At 46.1% G+C, this 18,515-nt stretch overlaps 1 protein-coding gene across 7 annotated transcripts in view; it reads left to right on the top strand.

Annotated features, from left to right (window-relative positions):
* The window catches only part of RAPGEF2 (Rap guanine nucleotide exchange factor 2), a 417,203-nt gene that overhangs the window by 139,270 nt on the left and 259,418 nt on the right, over nucleotides 1-18,515 (top strand). For all 7 annotated transcript variants that reach the window (XM_068278845.1, XM_068278847.1, XM_068278850.1 and 4 more), the window contains exon 3: nucleotides 14,959-15,015. In XM_068278845.1, the coding sequence (XP_068134946.1) occupies nucleotides 14,959-15,015 (57 nt within the window). The remainder of the gene's footprint in view (nucleotides 1-14,958; nucleotides 15,016-18,515) is intronic.

Below are 18,515 nucleotides of genomic sequence, written 5' to 3'. Positions count from 1 at the left end.
GGGCCTGTGGTGAGTGTTTCAATGTTTTGGCTCACCTGTCCACTGGTGTTCTTTCTCCAGTGTCCATTGCTGTCGGGTTGCCTGTACCCTGTGACGTGGTGGCAAGTGTGTGACCTCGAATGTGGTATCAGGAAGCTGACAATGCACAATTAAAACCTATTCACAGATCGTAGTAAGCTGATTTTTTTTAGTTTTTTCACCCAGAAAAGTTGCGTTCTGTCTGCATTTGTTTTGGGCGCAGGGCGAAGCCAAGAAGCCAAGAGACACCTCTTTCTGTGCTAGGTAATCTAGGTGAAGATGTAGAAAAAATACTTCCCTACTTTTTACCCAATTCCTCCCTCTCTGCACAAAATTCGGGGGACGGTTATTGCCGGCACCTGAATTACAGTGATTGTATTGCCCAAATCTCGTGCTGTGTGGGCACCAAAATGATGTGCTTCATACTCTGTGTTTAGAACAGTCGCTGTGTAAAATGGGAGTGTCAGTATTATTGTGCTTAAAGCTGGGCAGCATGGTGGTGCTGTCAGTGGTTAGCGCTCTCGCTTTGCACCTCTTGGTGCCCGGTTCAAATTTCAGCCAGGTCAACATCTGTAAGGAGTTTGTATGTTCTCTCCGTGTCTGCCTGGGTTTCTTTCGAGCACTCCGGTGTCCTCCCATATCCCAAACACATACAAATAAGTTAATTGGCTTCCCCCTAAATTGGTCCTAGACTATGATGCATGCACTACACGATACATACATAGACATATGACTATGGTAGGGACTAGATTATGAGCCCCTCTAATGGACAGTTAGTGACAAGACTAGTATCATGTCGGCGCTATATAAATACTTAAATAAATAAAGCTGACCTCCAGAGTACAGATGAAAAATCCTGCAGCCTGTCTCAAAGACCCCACATCACCTGACCCGCCTCCCCTCTCTCCCTGGTCAAAAATGCCAAAACATGCAGTAAATGTCTCCGGGAGAGAGGTTAGGCAGGATTTACGTTTGTACTCAGGAGCTCCGCTTTAAAGGGATACTGTAGGGGGGTCGGGGGAAAATGAGTTGAAGTTATCCGGGGCTTCTAATGGTCCCCCATAGGCATCCTGTGCCTGTGCAGCCACTCACAGATGCTCCGGCCCCGCCTCCAGTTCACTTCTGAAATTTCAGACTTTAAAGTCTGAAAACCACTGCGCCTGCGTTTCCGTGTCCTCACTCCCGCTGATGTCACCAGGAGTGTATAGCTTGTGCCCAGTATGGTCTGGGCCTGTGCAGTATGCTCCTGGTGACATCAGCGGGAGCGAGGACACGGCAACGCAGGCGCAGTGGTTTTCAGACTTTAAAGTCTGAAATTCCAGAAGTGAACCGGAGGCGGGGCCGGAGCACTGGGGAGTGGCTGCGGGGGACCATTAGAAGCCCCGGGTAACTTCAACTCATTTTCCCCTGACCCCCCTACAGTGTCCCTTTAAGGCCCGTATACAAGTTCCATCAATGTCACTCAATAGGGATTGTGACTTGAGCTACATTGTGACACTGAGGCTGTGCAGACACATAGCTGAGCTACAATTTATGTTGTATGCTGGGGATGGGGATCAGTGCGAGTGTGACGTCACATGGCGGGCAAGGTAATAGAGGAAAAACATGCTCTTGGTCATCGTTAGACCGAAGTGACTGCCAGGATGGATCACTGGTTAAGTGGCGGAGAGGGGTCTGTGGCTTCCATGCACATGCTGGATTCTCAGCAGAGGCGCTCGTTATCGTCCGTCTCGTGTGTACATAGCTTTTATCTGCTGATGGTGCAGTGCTGGTGAAACGAAGTCCCCAAACATTCCTGTGTAGACCTTCCAAAGGAGAAAAAAGCAGTCATTTTATCATCATGTGTAGGCAGGAGTTTACAGCCGTCAGATTCTGACTACAGAGCCTGATTGGGGATGGATTCAGCTGAATGGGCTGTCACTTTCTATTTGTTACAGTTGCACATATGATTGAATTAAACAGCCAACGCTGATTATATTAGTAGGTTTCAACATCTCTAAACCAAATCTAGCTGCTAATGTATTCTGAAAAATAAATATTTCAGATGTTTGTTAGGCTTTAACAGTTCATAAAGAGCAGATTGTACACTTCCCCTAGTATATATCAGGCATTCTCTTTAACATAGTGCTTAAAGGAGTGCCCAATGCAAATAGTCTGTGGTCACATCATGTAGTAATGGTCATTTTAGCTCTGGGCTCATGTCTTGCTTTTTTCCCATGAACCCTTTGGGCAAATCACATGATCTACAGGCCTATGTCTATCAGATATATCTAATGACAATAATCTACAACTAGAAGCCAACAGCCTCACCTTTGTCGTGATTTTCCCGTTCATTTCTGTGCCACAATTACTCTGAAAACACCAGAAAAGATTTGGATTTGCTGGGACACAAAATTATATATAATCATTGCCTGTAATTAAAGGCAGTGCGGGGGTTATGTGAGTAATTTAGCAGGTTCCATTTTAATTTGTTACCTGGCAGAGCATTCTTCGCTTAGGCTGTCTTTTTTAATTTGCTCTTGCTTTCTTTACCAACAGGCTGTAATCATTTTAGCATCAAGTCATTTGTAGACGTAGTTGTATAACATTGTACATTGTGCAGTTGTTTGCAGTAAATAAAGGTCGCTGCGGCTTCCAGTTATAATGGCTTCTCTCTGTTTTCCTTGATTTCTAGCATCCTCAAAATGGTTATAATTAAAGGAAACTTTAAGTCAAAGTAAACTGTACGTTTATAGTCCTAATCCTAATTTGGAATTGCCTTAAATCCCATAGTTGTATTTTGAGTTTAGCCGTTGTAAATCTAAAGTTTTTGTCTCAGGGGATGCGCAACACTTCTTTAATGTTGTTTAGCTCTGCTACAGGCATATCTTGAATTATTTAACTTTTTTTGTTCCTTGCACCTTTTTCCTATGACCCCCCCCCAATTACCTATCAGGGAGAGTTGCATTACAGTAATCCTGGTTCAATAGCAGAGGAATTAACTTAGAGCCCTGAATTTTTAACCCTTACAGCGAGAAAAATGAAAAATTGCATAGCATTGTTCTACATAGGATTGTGACTGTACGTACTCTTTATTTCATCACACACCACTTCCAGGTCCCGCTATCAATTTCTTCTGCCTAAAATCTGTCTAAAACCAATAGGAAGTTAATCAGGTAGGTTGGGGCAAAAGACCTTTGGTAGCGTCAATCAGCTTGATTGAGCTAAATACAAAGAGAAAGTTATCCATATAGCAATAAAATAATATTCAATAAATCATACAAAAAGCACCATAAGGTATAAGCAAATTTATTAGGGACTTGTCTCTTAAAAACAAAAACATATAGCTGGGGATACAGATCAGGTGTCATAGTGGAATGACACATAAAATAATGGTCATCAACCAGGTAAATACTATATATACCAAATGATGTATAATATAAAACAGGGACAAATGGTAAGCTAAATAGTAATCAACAATGGTAAAACTAATCCTCCATCTAGTAACTAAAGGTCCTATAGAACATAAGCTACTTCAGAGATATATGAACCACCTGAGTGGATAAACAGTAAGGAGGAAAAGGAAAGAAGGAGCTTACCACCAGAACCCGTGATGACACCTCGCCCGTGCCCCCGCTAGATCTCACATGTATCGCAGACCCCTCTGCTTCCTCGGAGACCATCAATCAGCTTGATTGAATCTGCTGGATACGTTGAACTATGTATGACCAGGATGAAAACGGTTGCAACATTAACACAAGTTAAATATCATCTTTAGTTGTAAATCAATTAAAAACTATTACTAGTATATTGTGTAATGATTTCTTGGAAACTTGAATTGTGCTGTGGTAAGATGGATAGATGGATGGGGATAGAGATTATACCTAGTGAAATAAGTAATTTTGCTAATATCCACTAGTTTATGTATGTAATTGTGCTTATTAAAGGACCACTATCACGAAAAGAGTACATTTTAACATACATGTAAACACATACAAATTCTAAGTATATTTCTTCCAAAGTTAAATGGACTGTAAATGACCTTTCTCCTTTGCGTCTTTCACTTATAGTAGTTAGTAGAAAGCTGAAGGAACTAACAAGTTTTTGACTAGTACATCGCTTAATGAGGGACTTAAAGTATTTTATTTATTATTTTCAAAAGCACTTCCTGGCAAGGATCTGTGCACACATTGCCCCCCTAATTTGGGGGAAAATTAACCCATCAACCCATCTGTATGTTTTTGGGGATGTGGGAGGAAACCTATGAAGAAATGGCGAGAGCATACAAGCTCTGTGCACATAATGCCCTGGCTGGGATTTGAACCGCAGACCTAGCACTGCAAGGTGAGAGTGCTTACCCCTACACACACACGCATGTGTGTGTGCATGCGCTTTACGTTGTCCATGTTTTTGTGCAAAATGTATGAATAGCACTTACAGACCCTGATGTGAACATTTAGAGGTAGCCCCAACCAAGCAAAATAGAACATAAAAATTGACTTGAATTCAGCCCCTGCTATGAATGTACTGTGCAAAAGTTTTAAGTTGGTTGTAGCGCTGGTTATAGACTAGAGACTTCAGTCTGTAGATAGGCCGTCAAGCACCTACAGCTGGTCCCCCATATACAGGCTAGGTCTCTAAAGTTCACACTTCAAATTATTGTTGTTCAATGTGATCATTGCGGGTGATAATTTTGGAACAAACTGTACACGGATGATATTTGGCTTTTGGGAGATTACATGAGACGATCATGAAGAGATGGAGATATATTATTGATCTTCTACTTAAAAGCAAACCTGTCTCTAACGTGTGCATGATAAGTTAAATGTGTGTACAAATATTAGGAATGATAAACAGGATATCCCCACTGTCCGCCTATTTGTAGCCTTTAGGTTTTACAGTAGGTCATGTTTTAAATATCTAGTGGGAACAGGAAGTAATCTGTCCTGTTAATTTGAGTTCCTGAATGCGTGTGAAAAGGAACTTTGGTTTCCTTAACCATTTCCTACACTTCCCTTCGTCATTTTACCATGCTGACTTGTGCCTGAAATTAAAACCCACCACTTCTCTCTCTCTCTCTCTCTCTCTCTCTCTCTCTCTCTCTCTCTCTCTCTCTCTCTCTCTCTCTCTCTCTCTCTCTCTCTCTCGTTTCAACTGATGAGATATTGCCTGCAGCTTGGTTAGAGAGCGAAGAATGTGGCACAAGTTACATTTAGGCTGAAATCTTACTAATAATACCTTATTAACCTTATAATACAGGTTTATTAAGTAGTATCCATGCTATGTTGTCTTTCAGTCTTGTTATTTTGCCCAGATGTCAGGCAACCCTCTTGCCACTGCCACATCGATTTTCCAATTAGATTCCCTGCAGATTACATCACTTAAATCAGATGGGAATGGATTGTCCGATCGATAGAATTTCAATTGCTTTTGACTAGAAATCGATCAAAAGTATCAATTGGACAGGCTGGAAAATCTAGGTAGATCAGAAGCAAGGCAGCAACGACAGTAGATCGAAGGCCGTAGCATTGCACTGCATTAAACAGTACAACACTGCAGTTCCATCGATTTCTAATAGATTCTCTGCTGGAATATATGAAACATTGTTCTATGTGTGGTAAGAATCAATACCTTAGCAATCCATCCCCTTCAGAAAGGGATCTATCACTTATGTAACATTGGGTGTAAATCTATATGTGTATAGCCAGCTTTAAAGAGAACCTAAGCTGAGAAGGATATGGATTTTTTCCTTTTAAAATAATACCAGTTGGCAGACTCTCCTGCTGATCCTGTGTCTTAAATACTTTCAGACACAGCTCCTCAACAAGCATGCAGATCAGGTGCTCTGACTGAAGCCAGACTGGATTAGCTGCATGCTTGTTTCCAGGGTGTGATTCAGCCACTGCTGCAGCCAAAGAGATCAGCAGGACTGCCAGGCAACTGGTATTGTTTAACAGGAAACATCCACATCCCTCTCAGTCCAGGTTCCCTTTAAGGAGCCCACTGGCAGATGGTCCGAAGATTCGACCATCGGATAGATCCCTATGTGATCAGAGGAATCTATTGCTTTCAATGTAGTTAACACAGATTTCCAATAGTTTCCAGCATGAATTCTTTTTGTAAACTATGCAGCTGCCTATGTCTATCAGGCCTCCCCCATGTAATGTGTATCCCCCGGACCCATTGTGAGTGTGGAAGCAGTGCAGCTCACCTATGTGCCAGCATGCCTCCTGCAGTGTCACGTGTCTTCTTTCTATTGCTGCCAGGGGCACCTGCACCCCGTGAACTGATGGCACGTGTGACCTTGTACATGCTGTCAGTTGATGGGACACAGTTGCCCAGCGGCTGTGGAGAGAAGACACAGGTGGAGGCTTCCTGTGGACATGTGAACTTAGAGAACTTTACCAAATTAGTAGTAGGGGAAAAAATGAATCCATACATTGCAAAGTGAGAAGTTAACCACTTGAGGACTGTAGGCTTACCCCCCCCCTAGTGACCAGGCTATTTTTTTTTTAATTTAGGCCACTGCAGCTTTAACCACTTGATGACCTAGCCTTTACCCCCCCTTAAGGACCAGCGCTGATCTCGCTGATCTGTGCTGGGTGGGCTCTACAGCCCCCAACACAGATCAAACACCAGGCAGAGCTACCAGATCGCCCCCCCTTTTTTCCCCACTAGGGGGATGATGTGCTGGGGGGGGGGGTCTGATCGCTCTTGCCTGCATGTGGCTGGCGGGGGGGGGGGGCACCTCAAAGCCCCCTCCACTGCAGGATTCCCCCTCTCCCTCTCCTCCCTCCTTTCCCCGGAGATCGGAGGCTGCACAGGAACGGATCTGTCCTGTGCAGCCTCTAACAGGCTCCTCCCTTTCATGTGACAGCGATCCCCGGCTGATTGGCCGGGGATCGCTGATCTAGTACAACGCTGCTACTGTTAGCAGCGTTGTACAAATGTAAACAAAGCGAATTATTTCAGCTTGTGTTTACATTTAGCCTGCGAGCCGCTATCGGCGGCCCGCAGGCTATTCACGGAGCCCCCCGCCGTGAATTGACAGGAAGCAGCCGCTCGCGCGAGCTTCCTGACTAATTAGCCTGCAGCCGGCAATGCAGATCTGCGTCGCTGGTCCTGCAGCTGCCACTTTGCCGACGCGCGGTATGAGTGCGCGGTCGGCAAGTGGTTAAGGCCTCGCTGCAGGGCCGTACAACTCAGCCCTTAATAGCTTCCCTCCCCTTTTCTGCCCACCAGCAGAGCTTTCTCTTGGTGGGCTCTGATTGCTCCCCCAATGTTTGTTTATTTTTTTTTATAAATATTTTTAAAAAAAATTCTAATAAATACAGCTTTTTTTTTCCTGTACCCAGCCCAGTTTCGGCGCTCAGTGCCGGGCGACCAAACCAGGCGCCTCATAGCAGTAATGTTCTGCTGCGCTGGGCGTGTAAGAGTAATTCAGGGCTCCGGCGCGACAACTTGGATGGAGAATAGTGTTTAACACCACCGCAGAGTTTAGCGGCAGCAGGGAGAGCCGTCATTCGACTTTCCACGCGCCCAATTCACTGACAGCGTACTAACATGTACGGACGTAATGACTTGCACATTACCACATCTCTGTTGCGTAAGCAGACAACTATGCACTTGGTCTATAGACCATGAATATACGAAGTTTAAAGTGGGATTGTCGCCATAAAAAAATCAAATTCAACAGCAACTGGTCTGAGTGTATTAAGTGATAAAGATGCTAATCCTGCATTCAAAACTTTTTCTGCTGTTATGGTTTGGAGTTATCACAAACCTTAGGAGCACTGGCCCTTTAATTGCCATTGCCAAACAGTTGCATGCTGGGTGTCTTTTTATCTATACTATATTCCTCCTCTTCCCTTTAGTTCCGACTCCTTCTAATGACTAGAGATGTCGCGAACCTCCGATTTTCGGTTCGCGAACCGGGTTCGCGAACTTCCGCGGAAGGTTCGGTTCGCGGAAAAGTTTGCGAACCGCAATAGACTTCAATGGGGAGGCGAACTTTGAAAAATAGAAAAAATTATGCTGGCCACAAAAGTGATGGAAAAGATGTTTCAAGGGGTCTAACACCTGGAGGGGGGCATGGCGGAGTGGGATACATGCCAAAAGTCCCGGGGAAAAATCTGGATGCGACGCAAAGCAGCGTTTTAAGGGCAGAAATCACATTGAATGCTAAATTGCAGGCCTAACGTGCTTTCAAACATCTTGCATGTGTATACATCAATCAGGGAGTGTAATTAGAGTACTGCTTCACACTGACACACCAAACTCACTGTGTAACGCACCGCAAACAGCTGTTTGTGTAGTGACGGCCATGCTGGACTACTGCGCAACATGGCGAGATTGCTCTTCCTCACTCAGTGATGTCAGGTAATATGTGACTTCCTTCTCAACTTTCCATGGCATTGTTAAAAAGCTTACGTTTTGTTTTTAAATTACATTTTCTACTTGCTGTGTACTTGTTCAGTACCGCTACAATGAGAATCCTGTGGAGGCGGGCAAGTCTGCCATTGTGACCCCGGGTAATGGCCGGGGAATGAGGGGTTTGAATCCGGTGTGGAGCCTGAGCAACGGCTACCACTACACATCCAAGGAGGGCAGCGGACAGGCATGCACGCACGCCCGCCCCGAGGTAGTGACCAAAAATAACAATACAGGAGGAGGACTTTCGAGGCCCTGCTGTGTATTTGAAATGAATGTACTTTAAAACCTTTAACGAGAACCAGTTATGGCGGGCAAAGATGACACCACATTCCTTTCACGAGAATCATATGGAGGCGGGCAAGTCTGCCATTTGTGACCCCGGGGAATGAGGGATGGAATCCGGTGTGGAGCCTGAGAAACGGCTACCACTACACATCCAAGGAGGGCAGCAGGCGGGCATGCACGCCCGCCCCGAGGAAGTGACCAAAAATAACAATACAGGAGGCGGACTTTCGAGGCCCTGCTGTGTATTTGAAATGAATTAGCTTTAAATCCTTTAACGGGAAACCGTTATGGAGAGCAAGTCTGCCATTGTCACCGCGGGGAATGAAGGTTGGATTCCGGCCCGAAGTGGGAGCCTGCTGAGACCCATGCTGTAGCTGCCCTGACCGTGCTTTGCAGACCAGGCATCTGTGGTCAGATGGACCCTTGAGCCAGCGGAAGACCAACTTAAGTCGAAAGCATTTGCCAAGAATGTTTTACGGAAGGCAAGTTTTTTTGCCCTTTTTTTAAATTTTGTGAAAATGATAGATGGTTATATTTTTAAATTGTTTGAAAGTTTAGATGGTTGTATTTTTAAATTGTATAAAAGTGTATCCATTCAAGTGCAAGTTATGCACTGACTGCCAGGTATAATGTGCAGTCACAGATGCAGTGAAAGGTATGCAGTGACTGCAAACAGCCGTTTGTGTAGTGACGGCTGTGCTGGACTGGTGCGCACCATGTCGAGAGTGCAGGTGATGGTGGCTTTTCAGCCCATATGCTCGCCCGGCTGATGTAGCTGAATGACAGAACAGTGACTGTCCAGCTGAAAAAATTTGGTCTAACCACAATGAAGCAACGACCTTATTATCTTTTGTGTGCCACCCCCACCCGAGACACTCAAATAGCCGGCGGTCATTGCTTCATTGTGATGCGCAAGCCCCTTCACCGCGGCAAGGTAATGATCACGAAGGGGGATGGGCACATGTACACGCACCAGAAAAATTAGTGTAGCGGCCGCTGCTAGCAGCGGATTCAGGAATCCGCCTAGAGTCCTGGACCCTGTTGGTAGTGGCGGAGAAGGCAGTCAAGCGGCCTGCAGGCAGAGATGCTGTGTGTGGGGACTGACTTAGTCTTCAGTCGTGCAGTAGCCCTCCGTGATCCATTCCTCATTAATTTTGATAAAGGTCAGGTACTGAACACTGTCGTGACTTAGGCGACTTCTCTTCTCAGTAACTATGCCTCCAGCTGCACTGAAGGTCCTTTCTGACAGGACGCTTGCGGCAGGGCAAGAGAGAAGTTGTATGGCAAATTGGGACAGCTCTGGCCACAGGTCAAGCCTGCGCAACCAGTAGTCCAAGGGTTCATCGTCGCTTTTCGCAGAGTCTACATCCACACTCAAGGCCAGGTAGTCGGCTACCTGCCGGTCCAGGCGTTGGTGGAGGGTGGATCCGGAAGGACTATGGCGAGGAGTTGGACTAAAGAACGTCCGCATGTCCGACATCACCCTGAGATCGCTGGAGCGTCCTTTTCTTGCCTGCGTGGACTTAGGAGGAGGAGGGTTACTGCCAGTGGTACCTTGATTGCGTTGTGCAGCCACATCACCCTTAAATGCATTGTAAAGCATCATCGACAGCTTGTTCTGCAAGTGCTGCATCCTTTCCGCCTTTTGTTGAGTTGCTAAGAGGTCCGCCACTTTGTGCCTGTACCGGGGGTCTAGTAGCGTGGCCACTCAGTACAGGTCATTCGTCTTGAGTCTTCCTCCTCCACAGAAACACCTTCCTCATCGTCACCATCATCAGAGTCTGACTCCTCTCCTTCCCCACACTACTCCTCTTCTTCCTCCTCCTCCCCCCTCTGTGCCGCCGCCGGTGTTGTGGAAACATCGGGTTCGTGTGTAAATGGCTCCCACGACTCCTGCTGCCCTAACTCTTCTTGTTCACGCTCCTCCACAGCTGTATCCACCACTCTATGCACGGCACGCTCCAGGAAGTAGGCGTAGGGGATCAAGTCGCTGATGGTGCCCTCATCGCGACTCACCAGTTTGGTCACCTCCTCAAAGGGCGCCATGACCCTGCATACATTTCGCATCAGTGTCCAGTTGTTGGGCCACAACATCCCCATCCTCCCAGATTGTGTCCTTGTACTGTAATGATACAGGTACTGGGTGACGGCTTTCTCCTGGTCTAGCAGGCGAGAGAACATCAGCAGGGTGGAATTCCAGCGAGTCGGGCTATCGCAAATCAGGCGTCTCACTGGCAAGTTGTTTCTACGCTGAATGTCCGCAAAGCGTGCCATGGCCTGGTAAGAGCGCCTGAAATGCCCACACAACTTCCTGGCCTGCTTCAGGACGTCCTCTAAGCCTGGGTACTTGGACACAAATCTTTGCACGGCCAGATTCAGCACGTGTGCCATGCAGGGTATGTGTGTCAGCTTTCCCAAATTCAACGCAGCAATGAGATTGCTGCCGTTGTCACACACCACGTTGCCGATCTCAAGCTTGTGCGGGGTCAGCCATTGCTCCACCTGTTTGTTAAGAGCAGCCAGGAGAGCTGCTCCAGTGTGACTCTCCGCTTTCAGGCAAGACATGTCTAACACTGCATGACACCGTCACACCTCGCATGCAGCATAGGCCCTGGGGTGCTGGGGCTGTGTAGCTGGAGAGGAGATGGCGGCACCAGCTAAGGAGGAGGAGTATGACGACAGCGAAGCGGTGATAGCAGGTGGAGAGGAGGTGGCTGGAGGCCTGCCTGCAAGCCGTGGAGGTGTGACAAGTCGGTCCTCTGCGCAGCCACGTACTCCCTGCTTGCTGCCATCGGTCACCAGGTTGACCCAATGGGCTGTGTATGTAATGTAGTGGCCCTGCCCGTGCTTGGAAGACCAGGCATCCGTGGTCAGGTGGACCCTTGACCCAACGCTGTGTGCCAGAGATGACACCCCTTGCCTCTCAACTGCACGGTACAGTTTGGGTATGGCCTTTTGTGAAAAATAATTGCGGCCTGGTATCTTCCACTGCAGTGTACCAATGGCCACAAACTTACGGAAAGCCTCCGACTCCACCAGCTTGTATGGTAATAACTGGCGAGCTAATAGCTGTCAGACGCCGGGCAGGAGGGTGACTGGCAGACATTTGCTTCTTCCGCTCAAATACTTCCTTCACAGACAGCTGGGTACTGCTGTGGGCAGAGGAGAAGGAACCGCTGAAGGGAAGAGGCGGTGTGGAGTAGGGTGGCTGTGAAGGTGCAAGGGAGAAAGTGGATGAAGACGATGCACCTGAAGGAGGAAGAGGAGAAGGAGGATGGCTTGTCTTTTGAGGGGTGCTGCTTTTCCTCAGGTGTTCTTGCCATAGCTGTTTGTGCCTTCTCTCCAAGTGCCTTCGTAAGGCACTTGTCCCTACGTGAGAGTTGCCCTTTCCACGGCTCAATTTTTGCTGGCAGAGACAACAGATGGCTTTGCTCCGATCTGAGACACACACATGAAAAAATTTCCAAACCGCTGAACCCCCCTGGAGTGATGGCGCTAGGGTGGCATCAGCAGCTGACGTTGAAGAGCATGTTGGCTGGCTGGCGATAGCTGGTAATACATGGCGCCGGACACTGCCCCCAACTGTTTCTGAGGACGAGCTCCCTCTGCTTCTCTCATGGAGTCGTCTCCTCCTACTCCTCTCTGACTCCTCCTCTGAACTGTCCCCCTGATCATCTCCTCTACCGGGAACATATGTGGTATCCGTATAATCGTCATCATAATCCTCCTTGCCAGCTGCGCTTTCCTCAGACACCTCCTCAAGTGCACCAACTTCAGGTGGTCCACCATCATCCCCATCCACACACGTTACGTCCATACTATCGCCACCTAACTCAGACGTATGAGGTGGTGTACCTGCGCCTTCTTGTTGTTGTTGCACTAGTGGCTGGGAATCAGTGATTTCACCACCACCACCAAATAACTCCTGCGAAGTGTCAAATGCAGCGGATGTGGTGCTTGTTGTAGCGCTGGTGGCTGCGGGAGATGAGGTGTTCTGTGTTAAATACTCAAGCACCTCCTCACGATTTTGGGAAGTGATGGCACGTGCCTTCTTCTGAGCACTGTATTTTGGGGCAGGTCCGCACGAAATCACAGCAACACCACCTCGCACAGCCACAGACCTGCCGGTGCCTGGTGGCCTTCCTCTGGGTCTGCCTCTACCTCTTCCTCTACCTGGTTTGTCCATTTTGTCCATCTCTGGGGTATGCTAGCTATATGCAGTGAGGTGGGTTCTCACTCAACACAACAGGTAGTTAGATGCAGTGAGCTGGGTTCACTGAACAGTAAAGGTACTTAAGATGCAGTGAGGTGGGTTCTCACTCAACACAACAGGTAGTTAGATGCAGTGAGGTGGCCAGGTGGGTTCACACTCAACACAACAGGTAGTTAGATGCAGTGAGCTGGGTTCACTCAACACAACGCTATGTATATGCAATGATGAGGTGGGTAGAGTAAACACAACAGGTATTGGGTAGTTAGATGCAGTGAGCTGGGTTCACTCAACACAAAGCTAGGTATATGCAGTGATGAGGTGGGTTAAGTAAACACAACAGGTACTGGGGTATATGCAGTACTGGGTAGTACAATGTGCAGCTCCCTGTCACACACACAGGTAGTCACTGAATGTGCTGGGCTGCTGGCAGTGGCACACACAATATCAATTAGCAAGGCTGTGCATGCAACAAAAGTCTCAGTTTGACACAGAGAGAAAAAAAAAATGTACAGGTTGAGCTCTGAAAAGAGCTGTTGCTGGGTGCTTTAAAAGCAATAATAATCAGTCAGGAGCAAGCAAAGCAGCCTAGAACCTAACTAATCTGTCCCTAGGAGAAAAAGTCTGCAGCAGCTGTCCCTTTCCTCTCTCTAGCAGGCTCACGAGTGAGTCTAATGGCCGCCGGACCCTGCCTTATATAAGGGGGGGGGGGGGCTCCAGGGCTTAGTGTAGCCTGAATGGCTACAATGTGCCTGCTGACTGTGATGCAGAGGGTCAAAGTTGACCCTCATAGTGCATTATGGGGCGAATTGAACTTCCGCAAAAGTTCGCCTGGTGCAGGCGAACGCGAACCCCCTAAGTTCGCCTGGGACCGTTCGCTACATCTCTACTAATGACACACGACAGTGCACTTCCTAGTATAGACCTCAGTGGACGTGTCTGAGGACTCTGGGAAGAGGGCAGGTAACTAATACACAATTAGCAAGAGGAGAAAAAAGAGTGAGGGAGGAACTATCAGGAGGTCAAAGGTAACAAAGATGGAAACTGTCTAGAATAATATTCTCTGCTTTTCCTTTATAAAATTCACAAGAATCATAACGTGGACAGTGCAATGCATCGGTTATGTAAGTAGAACTGGTATTTATCTACTTTGTGTGTGTTTTTTTTATCTCTAGGTTAGCATGGGTGTCACTTGTTCTTTAAGGAAGTGGCAGGTGCACTTTAAAATAGTCTTACTGTGTTGAATGTTAATTTTCAGGTTTTTGTACACTGAGATAAGTATCATAACGTTCATGTGGAAGGCTAGGGAGGATTATAGGAATGTACCATAAATGGACTGGAACTGAAATGCTAAATCTAGCAGAAGCACCTCTTTCTGAAACCTGTATCCGCTCTGTATTCCCAGTGCAGAGGTTCACCATTAGTGGCTTAGGATTCCAAATACATAGGCTGTGTAAGCCACTTCAGGGTGTCTGCGTCGTATCGGTGTATGAGCTTAGTTGTTTAGCGTACTTCTGGAAACTACATCTTTCTTTTGGCCTTCCATAAGCCATGCTAGCCTAAAGCTTCATCCACGATTTAGGTCACCTGACAGCTTTGGGGAGCATTGTGTAGCCTTTCCCTCTGACAAGCATGGTATACTGTATTCAGTAATAATGTCAATATAGAGTCTGCTAATTAGGACTGAAATATTCCACACTGGTCCCGTTTAAGTATCGGCTATAAATCTGCCTTTGAACTTGAGCTGGTCATGCTGCTCGACCTCTGACCAAAGCTTTCATTTTTAATAACTGCTGGCGTGAGAGAAATTTATGGCCCATATAAAAATGTCCTGGTTTATGGTTTATTCATGCGGCCTTCTCTTACAGACCAAAAATAATACAAGAGCTCTTTAAATAAAGCTGTCACTGCTGAGTGCTGCTGGTGCAGGGCACACAGTATGTTCACTGTTAGAATGGTACAGTACAGGCAGCATTGTGTGCTGGGTATTTTTAGATCATTCAGGTGTTAATGTTTTTCTTTCTCTCTTGCAGATTGATGTGTGAAACTGTCCGCTATGAAAGGCACGAAGCTAACGAAGTGTTGTACTAGTAAGTAGTTTCTTCATTCTTAAAGAGACTCCGTAACAAAAATTGCATCCTGTTTTTTATCATCCTACAAGTTCCAAAAGCTATTCTAATGTGTTCTGGCTTACTGCAGCACGTTCTATCACCATCTCTGTAATAAATCAACTTATCTCTCTCTTGTCAGACTTGTCAGCCTGTGTCTGGAAGGCTGCCAAGTTCTTCAGTGTTGTGGTTCTGTGATGCATCTCCCCCCTCCAGGACCCTCTCTGCACTATTTAGATTAGGGCAGCTTCTCTCTTATCTTTTACAAGCTGGATAAATCCTCCTCTGAGCTGGCTGGGCTTTCACATACTGAGGAATTACATACAGGCAGAGCTGTCTGCACTCTGCAGGAAGAAACAGCCTGACACTTCAGTGGAAGATAGCTGCAGGGGGAAAGAAACACACAAATGATCTCTTGAGATTCAAAAGGAATGCTGTATACAGCCTGCTTGTGTATGAATGTATTTTCTATGTGTGGACATACTGTACATCAACCTACTTCCTGTTTTGGTGGCCATTTTGTTTGTTTATAAACAAACTTTTTAAAACTGTTTTTAACCACTTTTAATGCGGCGAGGAGCGGCGAAATTGTGACAGAGGGTAATAGGAGATGTCCCCTAACGCACTGATATGTTTACTTTTGTGCGATTTTAACAATACAGATTCTCTTTAAGTAGTGATCAGCATTTTCCCTTTTTTGCGTGCACCTTTGTGGTGAGATCTCGTGACTGGTCGGTTTACACACCTTGCCATTCTGGACAATGGGTGTTATCTTGGCACATACTTAGCATGGCAAACAATGCACACCTCCTTTCTATGGTATGGAGAGAATGTTTAAATATAGAACATTGCATCAAGCCAGTGGAATGCTTCCAGTTCCAGTAATTCCCCTCTGTTAGGCTCCCTGCACACTGCAAATCCGTATTCCGATTCCGATTCCGTTTCCGATTCCGTTTCCGATTTTCCTTGAGTACATTCAACAGAAAAACGGATCAAAAAACGCAGCATGCAGTTAAGATTAAAAATCTGAATCGGAATCGGATGTAAAAACAACAAAGCGGAATCGGAATCTGAAATGCATGCAGTGTGCAAGAGGCCTCACTTTGCAGGTTTATATGCTATAGCTTTAGAGTGTACCTGAGACGAGAAGCGTCTCTGGTACATTACTTCCTTGGGCTTCTTTAAGGCTGCTCGTCCTTCTTCGTCTCCCTGGGTGACTCCTGTCACTCGCAATTGTCCCCGAAAACCAGGCTGAGTCGCGCTCTGTTGCACATACACGGCCCGGCCAGGAACGCTTTCCCAACGTGCTCCCGTCCCTGGGAGCGATCTGCGCCTGCGTGGAAGTACTGCACAAGCGCAGGAAGCGTGGTGAGGGAGCGAGCATGGTCAGCCCGCGCATGTGAGATGGAGTGCGACTCAGCCAGGCTTTTGGGGACAATTGCAGATGGCAAGGGACAAGCAATTCTTGAATTGAAAAAATATTTTTTAAAAAGTATGCTGTGTGACCACCTGTAAAGTGCCCATTAATGATACTATCATACAAAATCTATGTAGTAGCAGGCTGCAGTGAGTGAATATACTTTGGATACTTTAGGCTGTCTAGTACTGGAGAGAAAAAAAATGCTAGAGGCGCCCCGAATGCGGCATACAGACTGCTAGGGCACTTGTATTTGGCCTGAGGAAGTGGGTATAGTCCTACGAAACGCGTTGCCTGTGCTTAATATTCAATTAAACTTCCTTACTTAAAGTGAGTTTGTCGTCTGTGAGGTAAGCCACCTAAACTTTTTTTTTCTTTTTATTGATTTTAAAGTGTTTTATATACGTTGGGCGCCTCTTTACCCTCTACTTTAGGCAGTCCCTCATATTACATAGAAGTGGTAAGATTGTACAATCAAGATTGTATATTTAAATCAGGGCTGTGGAGTCGGTACAAAAATCTTCCGACTCAGACTCCTCAGTTTATGAGGACTCCAACTCCGACTCCGGGTACCCAAAATGGCTACGACTCCGACTCCTCGACTCCGACTCCTTAGTCTAATACTTAACAGGGCTGTGGATTTTGTACAAAAATCATCCGACCCCGACTCCAACTCGTCAGTTTATAAAATCAACGACTCCAACTCCGGGTGCCCAAAATTGCCTCGACTCCGACTCCAACTCCGACTCCACAGCCCTGATTTAAAGGTCACATTTAGACTACATTTACCCGTTGCATAAATGTTGCCTGAAACCATCTTTCATGACTGTTTTGACACTACATTGCTTAGCCCATTCTGTCCAGCAGAAAGGTGGAGAAGGTGGTGGGTTGCTGAAATGGAGGCTTCCATGTCAGGTACCTTACCCACACTAGATTGTCATCCCAAACCATTGTGAACAATTCTTCCAAAATGTTGCAAGAATTACACCACTGTGATATATAACTTTGGGTCGCTTTTGGTATCCCTGCTTGGAACAACACTCAGAGATCTCTGGAAATGTCTTAGCAAATCAGGCCTTATGTCTAAAGCTGGCCACTAACGGTATAATTTCTAGCGAAAAATCGTTCGAGGGATCAGAAATTCTGATCGGATTGGTTGTAAATAATCTGTTGATGGGCACAATCGATGCTGAACGATTAAAAAAACAATTGTCTGATTGAATTTTTGTCGAACCAAAATTTTGATTTTCTTGTTGGTCGTGATGGATAGGAAGCAATGCATCATACAAGACATGTAGAGCACCATCCAAAAGAAAAACAATCAATACTACCTCAATGTAATACAGTACACTGAAATGTGCAGCGTGGCCAACCAGAAGCAATAACAAGAACAAACAGCTATGACCTCAAAAAACCGCACCAGATCAGTGCACAAATAATGTTGCAAAAAGTTAATCCTATATTGTAAATCCTCAAACAATTAAAACATACAATTAAAACCAGGTGGGGATTGAGATGTGAACCCAAATTGTTGGAGATCCGGGAGGACAATAAGGTGCAATAAGTGCAAATGACACACCCCGTGGGTGTGAAAAAATATGGGGGGCTGGTTTAAAGTGATTTATTGGTGAGCATGTATAGTGCCGGGAAGGATGGGGGGGGAAGGAAGGAGGGGAAAAAACAAAGGGGGGGGGGGGGGGGGGAGTGCAATGTGCATCAATCAAATTGCAAACAATGAGGATGACAACCACATAACCTCATGAGAGTAATCATTAAGCTCACTAGTAAAAAGTCAATATAGAAAAAATCTCACAAAGGAGTGAGTGAAAATATTTATATAGAGGAGGGAAAGTAAAACCACACAGTGCTACAGGTATAGCAAGTAAAGTGCAGAATGCATGAGTGATCAAAGAGCGAAACCACCAGTGTAGTGAAAAGTCCTACCGGAAAGAGGTAGCTCCACGTCCTGTGGCTTTCTCAAAGCTGCTGTACTAAACCCTGCAGATAAATTACGGCAATTTGATTGATGCACATTGCACTTTGTTTCCCCCCCCCCCTCCTTTGT

The sequence above is a fragment of the Hyperolius riggenbachi genome, chromosome 1 (genome assembly GCF_040937935.1).
Source record: "Hyperolius riggenbachi isolate aHypRig1 chromosome 1, aHypRig1.pri, whole genome shotgun sequence".
In the NCBI taxonomy this organism is placed as follows: Eukaryota; Metazoa; Chordata; class Amphibia; order Anura; family Hyperoliidae; genus Hyperolius; species Hyperolius riggenbachi.
This window is presented reverse-complemented; position numbering and strand designations above follow the sequence as displayed.